Below are 18,090 nucleotides of genomic sequence, written 5' to 3' on the forward strand. Positions count from 1 at the left end.
TTATATCCTAAAAGTTGTTTGGAAACTTGCAATAAATCAAATTATATTCAACTATGCATGAAATACTGGGAAGTCCTGTGAGCTCACTGTGATTTTAGTTGCTAACTTCACAAGCTTTATAAAAGTTAAAATTGTAAACGGATATTTTTAAAGTTTCGTAGTTTTAGGTTCCTACCAAAAGTTTGTCACCCCACAGGACTCAATTACTACATTAACAGACGTATTCTAACTATCGGAATCGGAAACAGAAAGAATAACTATTCGACCTGTAAGTGAAGTACTCTTAATGTATCATATTAGAATAGCTGGTGGCCTAGCGGTAAGAGCGTATGACTTGCAATCCGGAAGTCTCGGGTTCAAACCCCGTACCAATGAAGAAGAAATGAGTTTTTCGGGACTTATGTACGAAATATCGGGACGGGATTTTTCGGGACTTATGGACCCGGGTACGTCCTTAAACTACGTCCAAAAGAGAGGTACGGGCGCTGTGAATGTCATCTCGCTTTGTGTGGTAGGGCACAGCACAGCGGATGTCATTCCAGATCTAGAGCAGAGCCCAACTGGGGAAGTACCTCCACCTTACAGAAAACAGCAGCCAAATAACACTAGACCCTACTCATAGTGTTGTGTTCCTGCCGGTGAGTAAGGTTGCCAGAGCTCAACGAGGGGGGGAGTGGGTTTAGGGTCGGCAACGCGCATGTAACTCCTCTGGAGTTGCAGGCGTACATAGGCTACGGAAACTGTTTACCACCAGGCGGGCCGTATGCTTGTGTGCCACCGACGTAGTTAGTATAAAAAAAAATATCATTTGATATTCACCAGTCGATTTCCGGTGAAAGAAAACATCGCAAGAAAACCGTAATAATCCCAATAAGGCTTAGTTTATTAACCTTTGGGTTGGAAGGTTAGATGGCAGTTACTTTCGTATAAACTAGTGCCTACGCCAATTATAGGGATTAGTTTGCAAGCGGAGCCCAGTCTCCAATAAGTCATGGCAAAATGCCGGGACAACGCAAGGAAGAAGAGTATTAGAGTACCTACTCTCTAGACATTAAAAAAAATATAAATGAATAAAAAACAAAGGCATATTAGTTTTTCATGCCGGTTACTATTAGAAACGATAATAAAGAGATATAGAGAAAAACAGTAAAATCTATCCAAGCCAACTTGCACAGACGTAAACATAACTGAGGAAGTGACATAGAAATTGCTAATTACATGCAGAGTTTGCTTGAGCCGACTATATTTAACATCACACGTTGCATAGTCATGCATCTTAAACCTAATCCTCAGGAGTGGATCCCGATCATCAAATTTTTCTACCCTTCCCTATCGTTTTCCCCCCGAGACCTTACAAAAAACTACTCTTCTGTATTTCCAGTGTCTCTTGTCCCTCCCTAAAGCTTTCCTTTCAGTCCTTCATCTCTAAGAACTTAACTATAGTGTACTTTCATGTGTTCCTCGAGTCTCCCTATAGTTTTCTCTACATTATACTCTTCAAGAGAATTACCAAGTGTAGTTTCCCGTGTTTTATCCTCCCTACAGTTCCCTCTAAAAAACTTAACTAGTTGTCCATGTTGTAAGTGTAGTGTAAACTATGGGCGTGGTAATGGTGGTCTGATGATGACCGCCGTGAGGGGAGTCGCTCAAAAAACGCTCCCGACTTTTCCAATTTTAGGGGCTACTTTATTAACTAGCGCACCTGCTTTATTTGTAAAACTAGGCGATTTTGTGTAGTTCAAGTAGCAATAATATTCTCAAAATACAATTACGTTCATTTCTGACAGTAGTACTTTTTGTTACAGCTACTTGGAACAACACTACAATATTTAAAGAAACAATTTTAAAATAAATATTGAAGTGTGCAGGTAGACTTCATACAAGGATAAGGGAAGTTCGATTTGAATCTAAAAATATTTCAGTAATATTAAATTACCATTTAAAAAAATCATCCACTGCACGGAACTGCCCAGAGCGGGGCGAAAAAAGAAAAACACCACTAGTCGAAATGTGCTCGTCACGCGGGCTCGACATACCGTGGCGGTACCATTTTCATAAATTTCACAACCCTAACACACAACAATCAAAGTTCACCTTTAATGTGATAAAATTAGGGTCGATTTTACAAGTTGAGTATTATAAGGCGTTTTGAAAATAGGGTTAGCGCTCGTATAAATGCGGAACGTATAGAAAAATGTGATTACTCATGCCGACGCCGAGAAAAAAATTACAAGCGGGTATGACACGGCCTTACGAGGGAGGCACGTTTTTGGAGCGTAGGTCTCTGAGTTTATGGGTCAATGATCTTGGCTGATTAAAAGGTTCAAAGGTGATATATTGGCGGGCTTTGTTGAAGGTATGCGTGATTTTACTGAATCGATACAAGATTTGAAAAGCCGACTGATTACTAACGTAACATTTACGTATTTTCTTTGAATAAGAGGAACGTAACAAATTTAAATTCTGCCGTTGGGTCTGAAAACTGTGCCAACATAGTATACTAAAAGAAATAATTTCGTATATATACCTATAAATACGAAAACCATAGTGTTGGTATCTATGGCAGTAGCAGTACGTACCTCTATATAAGTATGTATATTTATATGTGTGTATGGTATATTATTATATTATATCTGGTTGTTGTTATTAAAAGTAGCACCGCCCATAGTCTCTCTGCTTTGCCTAAAGGTTAACTGGTAGGTATGCCTAATGGCATTAAATCCGCCTTTGGTACTATAAGGTTTTCTTTTGAGCAATAAAGATTAAATAAATAAATAGTGATACAATTCAGATACCAAGTTAATTGCTAAAATAACAGAAGTTTCCAACTAAACGTCGTTGTTAAAATTTAAAACTATCTATAACTGTTTTGCAGAGTGGGGTGTAGTTTCGATGACAATACAATATCGTCAGCGGACCTGTCTTTTCTTAACAAGTTACGGTTAAACTTTAAGTTTCAGCTTTCTACGGGAACGTATAAAAAATTGTACAAACTAGCACTTTTACACTGTTGTCTGTAACAGGAGTTTTGTCAGCAATTTTTGTTACAACTCAGGATTTTCTTTTATTAGAAATAAGTGTTCTATTCAGACAAAAAATATCCGTTAGTGAGTAGTCTTTCTGTTAGTTATATCTTAATGTCTGCTACTATATTAAAAGTAGGTACTTATTTACTAGACTAGACCAACTTGTCTTAGTTGTAATGGAGTCCTGTGGGGTCAAACTTTTGGTAGGAACCTAAAAATACAAAACTATAGAGCCACCTCATATTAACAGCGTCTTTTGAGCGTCGCGTCGGCGGTCGGCGTCTAGTCAGCGCTATGGAAAATGGCGTCGCTTCAAAGTTAGTTTCAGTTAGGTTAGGCGAAGGTAGTTGCCATAAATAGGTTCCATAAAACCACCACCAATTGTTGTCCAAAATCTCTCATGTCAATCTCAATTATGGTCCAAAACTAACTTTAATAAATCTAGGTTTATGTGTGGATATTGTTTGAATTCGTTCTGAGGCAACACAGTCTCATAAATGGCATTGGTATGGGACGATAGTTGGGTGGATTTACGATATTTTTAATGATTGACATCGGAGTTCCTATTCTCTTCTCCATCTGTTCCATAATCCTGACCTTTTTCTATGAAAGAAAGATGGCTAGAACTACTTAAGTAAGAAAGATGGTAGTGATAGGAATCTTTGCGATATCATTCCCGATACAATCCAAATTACCAAGCTCATAGCTTAGCAGAAAGTAATTAGCAACGTGAACGTCTGGCAGTGGCACCCCGGCGGGGCATCCTTAGAGCATCATTCCAACAGTCTACCAAGCTAGAGTCTTCAAAACTAGTATAAGATCGTTCAAAGACGACGCATGTACAGTTATAATGGTTGGTTTGGAAGATGGAGTTGGTGTTGGTTGTGTAGGCGATGTGAATGTGGGCTGTCTGCAGCACGCTCGAACTTGGATACATCGCTCTATGATATTATGATCCCCACGTTGCTTGGATCGTTTGATATAAATATGTACATTACATATGCTTGTGAAGCATGCAAGCAAGCATGTATTTGGAAAAGTCTGATTGGTAAGACTCGAGTCTCTGGAGTTATCATTGACTCGAGCTTTAAAACTAGTCTAGTCAGTATGTTAAAATACGAGTCCTTCTTGACTTCTGTCCATTAGTTAAGGAAGCTACACAATGAACTTCTTTTTTTTTTTTTTATACTTGCAATTAGTAATGTTCGGATCAAATCTTGCAGTCAAAATTCGATCCACTTCCTATTGTTCGATTGAGTTGAAACTTCACATACTTACCTATTTAAGTTGGGTGACAATGCAATATTATGGTACAGTCAACATCAAAAGTAGCGGATCAAACAACGCTTCAAAAGTATCTACCATTTTGTACCAGCTTAACAAAAAGTGATGGTTCTATATGTAGAAAAATTAAAACTGTAAAAGATATAGATTTGAGCGTGAATTTTAGAGATTTATTTTTATTTGGAAAAGTTATCCGGAATATCAGATACTTTTGGCGCGTTGTTTTATCCGCTACTATTGATGCTGATTGTACCATCGAGCTGATCTGATGATGGATACAGGACGTGACCGTAGGAACTATTGTGTTAAAACAACGCAACCTAATTGTGTTTGGGCTTGTTCCAGTTGTCGCGATGAGTATTAGTTGCTTTTTGAAAAAAAAAAACATTCAGCGATGAAGCTTGTATCAAAAATGTTTTTCTGACTAAAACTTATTTACAAACAAAATTCAAATATATTAGTATATTTTTCATTTATTTTTCTGTAACCTGTCCAATTTCCCGGCACTCTGTGTCATTAAACCCCCTCAGGTGGCGGGGAGGGGGGCGCCCTCCGTAACTAAATTTTGAACTGTCACGCAGATTAATGACGTTAGACCGCGCGATACGCTAATGCTTCCATAGTGTGGATACGACGGAGTTTGAAATTCGAATGTGGCTTCAAATAATAAGGTATTCGTTATTGAACTCAATAAAGAAAAACAAAAGAATTAAGGTAAAAATTGATCTGGTAGTATTAGAGTTTTTTTTTAAGAGCGATCGATTTCAGACAATATAGCAGAAATAAAGAATAAATGTCATTAATATAAATTCTATTTTCTATTTTTTATTAGTCTATTGTGTCACTGCTGGGCAAAGTTCTCCCTCTCTTTCTTTCGCGCATCACTGTCCATAAGCAATATTAGGCCAATTTTTTCAAGGCATCAAGGTCGTGCCGCCATCTCCTTCGAGGTCTGCCGTGACGCCGCAGTATGTTTTTGTGCACTCGGTAGTTTGCTTGGCCCACAAGTCGTTTGGCAAATTTAATGTGTCCGGCCAGTATTTTTTATACTAGCCTATAAATGTCCCACTTCTGGGCAATGGCATACCCTCTTTCCCGTCATTTGGTCGTGTTCAATGCACACTCCCGCCACTTTTCACAATACGTGTCTCTACCTTATAGCCAGGTCGTTCCGCCATCTCTAAATCAAAATGTAATTTCCAGGGGATTTTTATTTTAAGTATTTAATTTCTAATCAATTTCAAGGATAACTCTTGGAACGAATTTAGGTACTTTTGCTTCGATGCTTGTTTGTGAAGCTCATGATCCGAGGTCCGAATACTCCGAATCCCGGTAAGGGATTATAACAATATGTGTGATGAGCACATACATTTATTTTTGATATGAATATACTCGTATCTACTAAGTACAAAACAGTCCACATTATAAGCCTCTTCGAGATTAATGTGAGACTTGGTGGATTTTTAAATTTGTGCAAAATTATCTTCATGGCGAAGATTACTTCTATTTTTTCAATCAACAATGAACGTACACAATGTGAATGAATGTATGTATATATTATTGTACATGTTTGTAAAGCCATATTCAGCAATTCATTAATAACAATACAAATGATTCCAAGGTTCCAAGATCAAACTAATTTATAAGTTTTCTTAAGGCATATCCACATTAAGCTCACCCAGAAGAATGGATTTCCGAAATCGATCGGTCCAAATGCTCCGAAAATATTCACAGCCAGCACATGTCGCCCGGTGTGTATGTATTTTTGTATGCCATGTGTTTCTGGGCATGTGTTCATAATATTATAATGTTGTGCTTTTAAAGTTATTCTTAATGTATACTTTAATATAAGTTTTAAGGTAAGCTATCGATGTTCCAAAGTACTTATATTTCAACGGTATAATGATTTTCAAAGCCGTAATACTACCCAACATAGACAGAGAAAATCATACTGTCTTTGTCTTATGGCTCCTCTACATGATGGCCCAGCGTAGGCCAGTCCTAGGGACGCATTTATGCGTTAGAGGGAGCAAGTGATATTGCTATCTCATTTCACCGCATAGCTGCGTCCCTTGGACTGGCCTACGCTGGGCCATCGTGTAGAGGAGCCCTTACACTAGTACTAGCACCCAAAGGCCAAAAGAAAGGGATGGTTATTTTTTTGTTCTTATTTACCAACAAATTGGGTATGCCAGCCTACAGGTATCAATACCAATCTTCTTTTTGGTCGTGTCGTGTCGTTTTTATTCTATTCAGAAAATTCTGCCATAGAACTTTAGGTTAGATTGGATTGGGATCCTTCTCATAATTCGACGGTTTTCGACAAATCGTGTTCGAAACGACTTTTACTATTCCTAACTTTTATACTTGTATGTTAGATTTATCTTGCAACAGTTATAGACTTATTACTAGACCACGGAGACCACCTTCTAGCAGGCCAGGTACCTCTAACGATTATTACGAATAAGAATTTTAAGCTACTATGGTTTGGTGAATGCTACAATAGTTTAAATTAATTAATCATTATTTTTATCTACGATATGGGTAATACGTTGTTAGCAGCCACTAAAACAAATTTGTCCAAAATGCAACGTAATAAATAACATTATTACGTGAGAAAAACCGCAAAATTGCCCATTGTGCACGGATTAAAAACACCGCCATTTAGACACTAAGCACATTAATTAAAATTAAAGTGACATTCGGTAAACAAATGGGAAATTAACGAAACCGCGATTTATCGGCCATGGCGGATGCAGCCATTAGATAAATATTCGCCGTTATAAATAAACCACGACCTACCCTACTTGAATAAAAACCGTATTATAAATTATGAAAAACATTACACACGAGCCACGAGTAGTAAACGTCACTACGATCAGCTGATCAAATATATTGCTACTATAAAAAGTGAAAACGCGCACTACTCTGTGGCACCAACCTTCATCTCGCTCGCGCGAACCTGTTTCACTTTTGTAAAAGCGAGACAGAGCGCTCGCAGTGCCTCCGCCGCGTAAAATGATATATTTAATGTCAGCTGCGTTTAGGACCTCGTGAGTCTACAAAATAATAGATGGTCACAAATAAATTACAGCGAGTGCATTTCTGAACGAAATTCGGGCGGTTGTCGACCTCGCGCGTAAATCATTGCGTGGCGTGAAGGTCGCCATCTTGGAGTGTTCCAAATTTGAATGTTTGTTCGATTACCGCGTTTTTGATTGTCAATTGGGCGTTTTGTGGATTATTTATGACGTTTTTTCTGTTGTTAAGAGATTTTATGTACAAGTTGGAGTTTCGTTTCGATTGATAAATATAAAATAATACAGTAATTATTTGTGATTAATCCTATAAGTTTTGCATAGGGTCCCAAACTGACAGTTTTAAGGTAAAAGCCCTGGAATTAGCGTTCTAGATTCAGTCTTAAATTTATGACTTGCCGACCTATCTGGCCTAATTGGCTAGTGAACTAGTGATCCTGCTTATCAACCCGATGGTCCCGGGTTCAAATTCTGGTAACTGAGCATTTACTCGTGTGATGAGCACAGATATTTGTTCCTGAGTCATGGGCGTATTAAATATTTATATATTGTATTAATGTCGTACCTATTTTACAAAAAATACGAGTAATGTTATTAAAGTTTATAACGTTATCAGGGATTGTCGATTTTATATCATGATCTACCAAAAAACGGTCTTCTACCTAGTGGTAATTCGTTATTTTTATTAACTTGCAATGTACAGTCAGCGTCAAATACTTTGTAGCAGTCAAAGTGGTCAAATAGTTCGGTACACCATACTAAATATATGGTGTACCGAACTATTTGGCTACTTTGGTTGCTACAAAGTATTTGACGCTGACTGTACCTATGTACAGTCAGCGTCAAATACTTCGTAGCAGTCAAAGTGGCCAAATAGTTCGGTACACCATACTAAATATATGGTGTACCGAACTATTTGGCTACTTTGACTGCTACGAAGTATTTGACGCTGACTGTACGTACGGGTCAAATCTTGTAAGTTAAATTTCACCCACTTCCCGGTTTCCGATGAAGCTGAAAATTTGCATACATATGTAAGTCGGGTGACAATGCAATATTATGTACCATCGAGCTGATGATGATGGAGACAGGAGGTAGCCATAGGAACTCTGTGATAAAACAACGCAACCTAATTGTGTTTGGGGTTTTTAGAATTGGCTCGATGAGTATTAGTTGCCTGTGGAAAGAAAAGTACAGTCAGCGATAAAAGCTTGTACCAAAAATGATTTTTTTGTCCAATTTATTATTATTGTAGTAGGTATTACATGGCTAACACAATAAAAATAGTTGATTCGCTTAACTTTGCCCTCATAATTACAAAAGAACTCTTTTTGCCACAGACTAATAGCCATATCTATCTGGTGACGCCATCACGCGTCATATCGCGTCATCTCATTAATGGCAATTAACTCTAATTACGCCTTTTTACTGACAATTTTGCATTTGCACATTCTCAAATTAGCTTTTTCTGCATCTGATTATAATTGGAACACGCATGTTGAGGATTCATTTTAACACGTTTTTGCTGAATTGATTGTATTAGGCCTCTTAAAATGCTCAGGGTGTGTAAATCTTGACGACCGGTCTAGCCTAGTGGGTAGTGACCCTGCCTATGAAGCCGATGGTCCCGGGTTCAAATCCTGGTAAGGGCATTTATTCGTGTGATGAGCATGGATATTTGTTCCTGAGTCATGGGTATTTTCTATGTATTTAAGTATTTATAAATATTTATATATTATATATATCGTTGTCTAAGTACCCTCAACACAAGCCTTATTAAGCTTACTGTGGGACTTAGACAATAATGTCCTATAATATTTTTTAAATTTTAAATCCAAGAAACTAGAAGGAAATAAAATATATGGCGTGCCGCAAGAAACTTGCGACGGAAGATATGGCCATCGTGCGGGTTTTTACATTTTATCACAATTACTCTGGAACTATGGAACAAAACAAATTATTTTATGTTTTTTTTTTTCGATTTGTGTGTTATTATATGGTCACACTACTATAAATGTATTTATAAACTGAAATATACATCATACACTATAAACAGTGACCACTTGGGGTGGCGGTGGACTTGGTCACTTTTTCTTTATCTATTTCAGTTTTAAATAACTCTGAAAATATACTTCTGTTAAAAATGTTGTTCGTCAGATGCCTAGGTTATATCATTAGTTATATAGTAAACACCCCTATAATGGAACAGGCACCAGTAATGGGATGGTATAGACAAATCCTGTAAATCAAGTATTTACAGGATTACGCTTAGCAGGAAGGCAACACAGGTACGCTCTTTTTACGTTCCGATCTTCGTCCATTCTCTCAAGGCCCAACCAACGGAGTCTGTGGGCTTTACTTTCTCCCATGATGTTAGGTTCAGCCACTAGGTCTTCAATCTCACGGTTCTTAAGGACTGTCCAACTTCCATCCGGTCTTCGTTTGGGGCCCAGTATTTTACGGAGGACAACCTCCCTTTACAAATATAGGTAGTTTATTTTTTGTGTGAATTTTTTCGTAGCATTTGCCTGTGATGTAAACGTGTACACTCTTCTTCTTCCTCACGTTGTCCCGGCATCATGCCACGGCTCATGGGAGCTTGGAGTCCGCTTGGCAACTAATCCCAAGATTGACGTAGGCACTAGTTTTTACGAAAGCGACTGTCATATGACCTTCCAACCCAGAGGGTAAACTAGGCCTAATTGGGATTAGTCCGGTTTCCTCACGATGTCTTCCTGCACCGAAAAGCGACTGGTAAATATCAAATGATATTTCGTACATAAGTTCCGAAAAACTCATTGGTACGAGCCAGGGTTTGAACCCGCGACCTCCGGATTGCAAGTTGAACGCTCTTACCGCTAGGCCACCAGTGCTTCAGTTTGAGTAATATTAGACAGTCAGATCACACACAAATGATCTGACGCGTGTCTAATAGACGTCCCAGTGCTGCAACTATATCGATAAACTCAGTATATAAATAAACGGCGGCTAATTTCGTTTTGTTGTCGATATCTATTGGATTCGGATGCCATTAATCAAAATTGGGGTTCCCTAGGCAGTGGTGCTGATTGGGCGAAAGGGTTCGATTAAAATCAGCAACCAGTTGTGTGATGCAATTTGTGGTTACAGTGATTTCAGAATTATATGTATAATTGACAACAGTTTGAAATAGTACATTTCGATGCTAGTGCGGAAAGTATGTCATTACTTCACGAGTACCTCAGTACTCGACATCTCGATATCTCGAGCCTTAGGCGACTGGCAAGACTCGGGACGAGTGAAGAATGACATTTCCGCAAGTGTATCGAACGACGTTTTTTTAATAAGTACAGTTGCGGAAAAATAACAAAAACAACAAGTATTTTTTTATGCATGTTCTATAAGACAGAAACAATTGTAAATATAAAACATTATACTATTATTACCTAAGTATCGTTATTTATGATTATTTGTGTATCGTATATTTAAATTGTATAAACACAATATCGAATGTTGCTTTTGGAAACTTAAAACATGCTTCCAGTAAGAATAAACGCCTGGCAGGCGTTTCGTCAGCTATTCCGTTCCATTCAGACAACTTATTAAGAACGGTTTTTCAATATTCAATATCAAAAATAAACGTTGTTATAATGATGAAGAGGTAAGTAATAAAATATGAAATATTCATATATTTACTATTCTTACATTAACAGTAGGTTAGTATGTTCATTGCGACTTTTGAAGGAAAGTAACATTAACACTCATCAATACATAGTCATGAATTGGAACAAGTATAAATTTAAAAAAATGGAAAAGTAAAACGCACTAGTTCGCGAAAACCAACTTTCCGCACGCTAAACAGCTACGTAAAGTAGCGCTTTTTTAACAAATGTTTAAAAAAAAAATCTATTCCTGTACTTACTTTAATTTGTCTTTTGTACATCCATGAAAATGTATAAGGGGTGTTTTATTAACCCTTAGCCAAGTTTTGCGTGGTATGTACCTATAGGACATAATTAGCCACTTTTATTATGGGACCAATCCCAAAATCGCGAATAAAATTTAAAAAATAAAAAAATATTTCCTTTCCTGGTATATAAACTAGGTATCTTCATTAAATTTTTCACCTAAATCAGTTAACAGTAAAAAAGATAACAGACGGACAGACAGAATTACTTTCGTATCAAAATTACAATAAAACTTCACACAAAAACAAATTGATTTGTAAAATATTTATTACACTTTTTTTATACCTACTGAACCCTTTCACGCACACTCGGATCACAATCGTTCAACGAAACAATACTCATTATACCTGTAATTAATATCCCACAGATACCGACATGAGCAAATCAACAACTTGGAACATTCACCTTTTCACTCACACTCGCCAAGACAGACAGAGACTTACGAGTTCAATTTCGAACGTCCATATTTTATGATAAATAGCGAAGTGTGTTTTCGTGTTCGATTGATTGTTAGTTTTTATTTTTAATTTGTTTTCACGTTCTGAATTTAAACGGGTAATTATTGCAAAGGCGTATTATGGTTTACTTTCATTTAATTTTAAACTTTATGTGATTGGAATAGAGTTAATTTTTAAAGTAATGTATTTTTTAAAAGATAACGAGGTTGCAATTTTATCCCCCGATTTTCGTTCTAAATTTGAAATTCGAAACGTTTTAATATTGGAATTGGGACGCGTTCATCATAAATGAATTTGTCAATATGGTGTTTTTGCAATAAAATGTACACAGTCAAATGATCAGCTGTGACCTTAGGATAACTGGAATTTAGGTTTTACAGGGATTTCATACTACCTGCGCAAAATTAAGGCTAAATAATTATTCCTTTACCTAGCAAATATTGTAACCATTTTGAGAAGAAAACTTCACTAATTCGGAATCAATAAAAATAGTGGCTTCGACCCCGTGTCATTTTACGAGTTTACACCGTAACTTAATTACAGCAGAGGTGATTTTCGATTACACGCGTTCGTCTCCTATCAGAAACGTCATAAAACACTTTTCAATCTACGATCGATTTTGAACCTTCAAATTGAAGTTTTAAAGTTCTTTTTTATTTGTTTGCAGGGTGCGTTCGAAAGCTAATAAATTAACATGCTTTAATGACCCAATCAAAGTTTATGACGCTTGGCGAATCCCCTCCTGACTCCTGGGCTCCTAGTCTTCAAATTGACTTATTTTGCGTATAAATATAAAAAAGCGTGTTCGGCGCATAATGATTTTTCGAGTTTTATGAAGATTGGAATTTTTGTTAACACAAATTTTATGTGTAGTTTGATTTACGGTGTTACTGGTGACTCACCCATTGCATCTGTAACAAAAGAAAACACGTCGTTAGAACTTGTGACCTGGGTAACACTGAACCAGGAAATTTCAAGTTAACATTTAACTTAAACAAAAATACGCTTCCATCACATTTCATAGAATATTTTATTAAATTACACTTAAAATTAAGTTCTTTTGAAACATAATTTGACGACCGGTCTGGCCTAGTGGGTAGTGACCCTGCCTACGAAGCTGATGGTCCCGGGTTCAAATCCTGGTAAGGGGATGTATTCGTGTGATGAGCATGGATATTTGTTCCTGAGTCATGGGTGTTTTCTATGTATTTAAGTATTTATAAATATTTATATATTATATATATCGTTGTCTAAGTACCCTCAACACAAGCCTTATTGAGCTTACTGTGGGACTTAGTCAATTTGTGTAATAATGTCCTATAATATTTATTTATTTATTATTATTTATTTATTTATAATTATGAATTTTGCTCTCAAAAAAGAGGATTGCTGTGATGCACAGTAAGCTGCTGTAGACAGAGATGACACCCCCCCCCCCCCCCTGCATAGACTGATTGTATGAAACTCTCTCTGCAGCTTTACATATTAAAATAGGTCCAATAATCCAAAATAAACGAAAATATCTTAACAACTAGACTTAGTCATAAAGGTAGGTTATAACCTTATAACGTCAGTTACTAGGTTTTTTTTTTTTTTTTTTTTAATTTATTGAATAAACAAACAATTTACAGTCTAGAATTTAATACAAGACCCATCGTAGGCAAAACCTTGAGGAGGTTTGTGTGCCGATGGTGAGTTCAGAGAACCATACATATATTAATGTCTTATGTCTAATTTAAAAAAAAAAGAAAACATTGTAGGATTCTTATTATAAGTAGCTTGTGTCGTTTGATGTCAATAAGTGCGTTTTAATTACATTTTTTTACACACGAGGTATCATTTTGTTTATTAATATTATGGCCCTAGATAAGTATACAGCATATTAAAAATATAAAAATAATAACATATCCTGCAAATCTATATACACCACACCATCAGTCACCTGTTAAATTGCCTGTCAATTCACTGTCAAGATAGGATAGGATAAGATAGCTCCTTCGATAGCAGCTGATAATTTTTGAAACATCTGTTTTGGTTTCTTATGCATGTTGTGTTTGAATATGTGCGTAGTACCTATGTATAAAATAAATAAATATTATAGGACATTATTACACAAATTGACTAAGTCCCACAGTAAGCTCAATAAGGCTTGTGTTGAGGGTACTTAGACAACGATATATATAATATATAAATATTTATAAATACTTAAATACATAGAAAACACCCATAACTCAGGAACAAATATCCATGCTCATAACACGAATAAATGCCCTTACCAGGATTTGAACCCGGGACCATCGGCTTCGTAGGCAGGGTCACTACCCACTAGGCCAAACTGGTCGTTAAAACACCCGACCAGTGTTGTCATACAATTTTGCCGAAGTGGTAGAACAGGGTGCAAAAATAGGTAGAAATGGGTGGTTTTAAAATGAAAAACAGGTAGATGTACCACTCAATAGCAAGTACGTTTTTATGATTAAAAATGTGTATAGAAATTTTCAAATTATTTATGAGTATTTAATATTGTGATGTTAGTACACGTGTTTATTAAAGAAATCGAAACAAAAATGAGCATTTCCATTGCTTGTAGGTAATGAATCTGCTTGTATAATCTGTTTCTTTGGCAAGTTTTCATTACATCGAATCTAAATTCGGTAGAAATTAAGTAATGTTCCGTCACATGTATTGAGAATTACTTACAATTGTACCATTTTGAAAAATAGGTAGATTTCAGGCCGAGGGAGGTAGATAGGTAGAATGCAGGCAAAATAGGTAGATCTACCCAAAAGTTGGTAGATGTGACAACACTGCACCCGACTACACTTCAAACATTTCGAATAGGACTCAAGAATTAACTTAAAGTGCAGTAGGTTCAGAAAACAGAAAAGGAGGTTTAAAAAAGCGGCCAAGTGCGAGTGGGACTCGCCCATGAAGGGTCCCGTACCATTTATGACGTATTAAAAAAAACTACTTACTAGATCTCGTTCAAACCAATTTTCAGTGGAAGTTTGCATGGTAATGTATAAAATATTTTTTTTTTAGTTTTATCATTCTCTTATTTTAGAAGTTACAGGGGGGGGGGGGGGGGGTTACCAGTACTATTTTGTAAGTGTCTTTCGCGCAAACTATTCAGTTTAGAAAAAAATGATATTAGAAACCTCAATATCATTTTTGAAGACCTATCCATTGATACCCCACGCGTATGGGTTTGATAAAAAAAACTTGAGTTTCAGATCTAAGTATGGGGACCCCCCAATTTTTTTTTTTATATTTTTGTGTGAAAATCTTAATAGTTTCAACAGTATAGTTCTTCTACTTTCGGAAATAAGTGGCTGTGACATACGGACGGACAGACAGACAGACATGACGAATGACTTTCTCTAGGGACTGTATCGATCGAATCCCGAGTTTTTGATTTAGCTCGATAAAAGAATATTGCGATATTGCGCGAACTCGATCGCATTCCCTCTCTATCGCACCTATCAGTTCGAGCGAGATGGACTGCGATCGAGTTTACTCAGTCACTAAGGTAAACGTCAAGTGTCAAGCGTCAGTGTGTGTTTGGCTCACAAGTTCAATAGGTACGTAATTTAGTATCATACTGTACTTTATGGTAATCCGTAAGAGCGTTTTCACATTTTCCGATCCGATATCGGATGTAGGATCCTACAATAGACAAGGACAAACAATACTAAAAGATACATACGTCTATCCCTTTCGGTCATTTCAGATCACGCACACTACTAGAAACATATTGCTACACATGCACGCACACAAACAAAAATCATCGTCCGACATAGCTAACTGTCGGAAACACCTTCCGATATCGGATGTCGGAAGGAGTTCATGAAATAAAAAAAGGTGCAGGAGAGTGCCATATGGCATGAAGTCCGTCTTTTTGCGTTATATATCGTTTTTTAGTTATAATGATTTAGTAAATGCATATATAATCGCAAAGAAGTAGATATATTTTACAATTTACGTCCTTGCGTATTTTGCCAAACATAGGTCTCAATGACTGTTATATCGTGCCAATCATTGGGTAGTTAACCCTAGACTAGTCTACTCGTCACAGTCGTGACGTTACGAACGCGGATGTTATTTTCAATAATTAAAAGCGTTTTTCTTAGCGGAGCGTGCTTGCCTCGGTTCTATTTACATTCCTCGCAGCGGGCCACGACGGCCCGGTGGCACTTTAGTAAAACTATAGTTAACTGCTTTAAAATTAACTGAAAAAAGAAAGTATTGAATCTGGAGTAACTCTGTCTTGGACGAGATTAACGGAATAGTACCCGTGAGATGGGAAAAGAAACGAAGGAGGACAATTTAAACGTTGGGAAGACGACATAAGAAAGAAAGCTGGCCTGGAAATCGCAAAGGACAGGACAAAATAGGAAGCTTTAGAGGAGGTCTACGTCGAAGGACAAGCTGTAAAAAGGAAGGGACGATTACTGATTGCCGATTTACTTAGTTAAGAAATATATATATGTATATTATTATTGTAAAATTGTAAATTTATTTATTTTAACTCTGTCTGTCTGTTACCTCTAAACGCTTACGCTCAATCGATTTAGATGACATTAGATGTGGAGATAATTGGTGGATAAGGACATACAAGGGCGTAGCCAGCCAGTGAACTGGGGGGGGGGGAGTTGATATAACCGGAGGCCTAAGGGCTGGGGTGGGGAGGGGGCAGAAACCGCAGAGGGGCATATATTGTATGTAAAATTTGAGCTCTAGGGGGGCAGCTGCTCCCCCCTTCTGCTTGAACCTGCCTATGCCCATGAGGACACAGGACCATTTTAATCAATCACCACCATCATCATCATCAATCATTATTTCACGCAGAATAAGTTGCAGGCAGAAGCTAAGTGTTAAATACGATTTTCATTGTGAAGTAGAAATGAAGTAAGAAATAATAGAATAGAATAGGAAGATATGTGTTAAATGAGAAACTAACACACTACTGCCCATATAGCAAATATGACGGAAACCCTACAGACTTGTTTACCCTCGACAGTGACATAATCCAATGGATACAGACCTTTAAAATATATTTATAAACGACTGAACAATTATGTCATACGAATAAATAAATAAACAGTGGACTCATGATTTTGTTACAATGAAGAAAGTATTGGACGGTGCGAGGGTCTTTTTTTTTATACTACGTCGGTGGCAAACAAGCATACGGCCTGCTGATGGTAAGCAGTCTCCGTAGCCTATGTACACCTGCAACTCCAGAGGAGTTACATGCGCGTTGCCGACCCTAACCCCACCCCCCTCGTTGAGCTCTTTGAAGAACGAATACTAGTTACGTGATGATGATAGATAATGATAAATAAATCGATAGTGTAAATAGCTCTCGAGATATTTAGCGATGTCATAGATAGACGGACAGGTACAGCTAAAGGTGCCTTTCTGGAACGGAACCCTAAAAAATTGGACAAAGAAATGTTAATAACCTCTATAGTATATCTATTCCTAAGAAAGCGGAGCTTAAAGTACTCTAAAAAAATACAATATAATGTAACCAGTAAACTTTATTAGAAATACCTACTGCAAACATGAAAATATTATATCTACATGGAACAAATTGTTTCTATCCTCCCGCTAAGGCGACGGCCGCCATTTCTAATCTCACTAAAACAACGTACAATACAAATGTCTATTCTTTACTCAGGATACATATAATTAGAAGCGAAGCGTCGCGTCAGATAACCCCTTCAGTTGTCACAGATAGCCGCGGGATTTACTGCAACGTGTTCTACTAAACTACGTACGTACTAAACTTTAATATCTTTGTTATTTTATTTCCTTTCTTATACATATTAAGTTTGTTCTTGCTCATTTTCTATAAATGTTATTGGAATTTGTCATACAGCTCAAAATGTTCAAATCAAGTTTATTTGGCCAAGCAACAACAGAACGTTACATCTATTATGTCAGAATACAGGTCATTGCCAAAACTAATCATGCAATGTCTTAATACATATTATTGTTTTGACTTATTTTGCTTTTGTATTATTTTTCGAATGATGTTTAAAATTATAAATATATACCTAACTTGACATGAAATAGGATCTAGAATCTAGATGTAAGTGCAAATGGTTGTAAAATATAAATAATAAGTGTGACATATAATATATAAAATTAAGACTAGATATGGGTTTATGAAAATATATGCATGCATAATAAGTACCAAATAAGTATATTGACGAATAACGATTGAGATAATTGTAAATTAAAATATGTATGACATTGCAATGCACTGCCAGGACTGACTGTACTGACTCTGAATGTACCTAGTTATTAAGATTTGTACTAAACTATGGTT

At 36.7% G+C, this 18,090-nt stretch overlaps 1 protein-coding gene across 2 annotated transcripts in view; it reads right to left on the reverse strand.

Moving 5' to 3' along the window:
• LOC133528251 (homeobox protein homothorax) overlaps positions 1-18,090 on the reverse strand; it is a 352,169-nt gene that overhangs the window by 171,409 nt on the left and 162,670 nt on the right. For both annotated transcript variants that reach the window (XM_061865552.1, XM_061865551.1), the window contains exon 8: positions 12,656-12,664. In XM_061865552.1, the coding sequence (XP_061721536.1) occupies positions 12,656-12,664 (9 nt within the window). The remainder of the gene's footprint in view (positions 1-12,655; positions 12,665-18,090) is intronic.

The sequence above is a fragment of the Cydia pomonella genome, chromosome 19 (assembly GCF_033807575.1).
Source record: "Cydia pomonella isolate Wapato2018A chromosome 19, ilCydPomo1, whole genome shotgun sequence".
NCBI classification, from domain to species: Eukaryota; Metazoa; Arthropoda; class Insecta; order Lepidoptera; family Tortricidae; genus Cydia; species Cydia pomonella.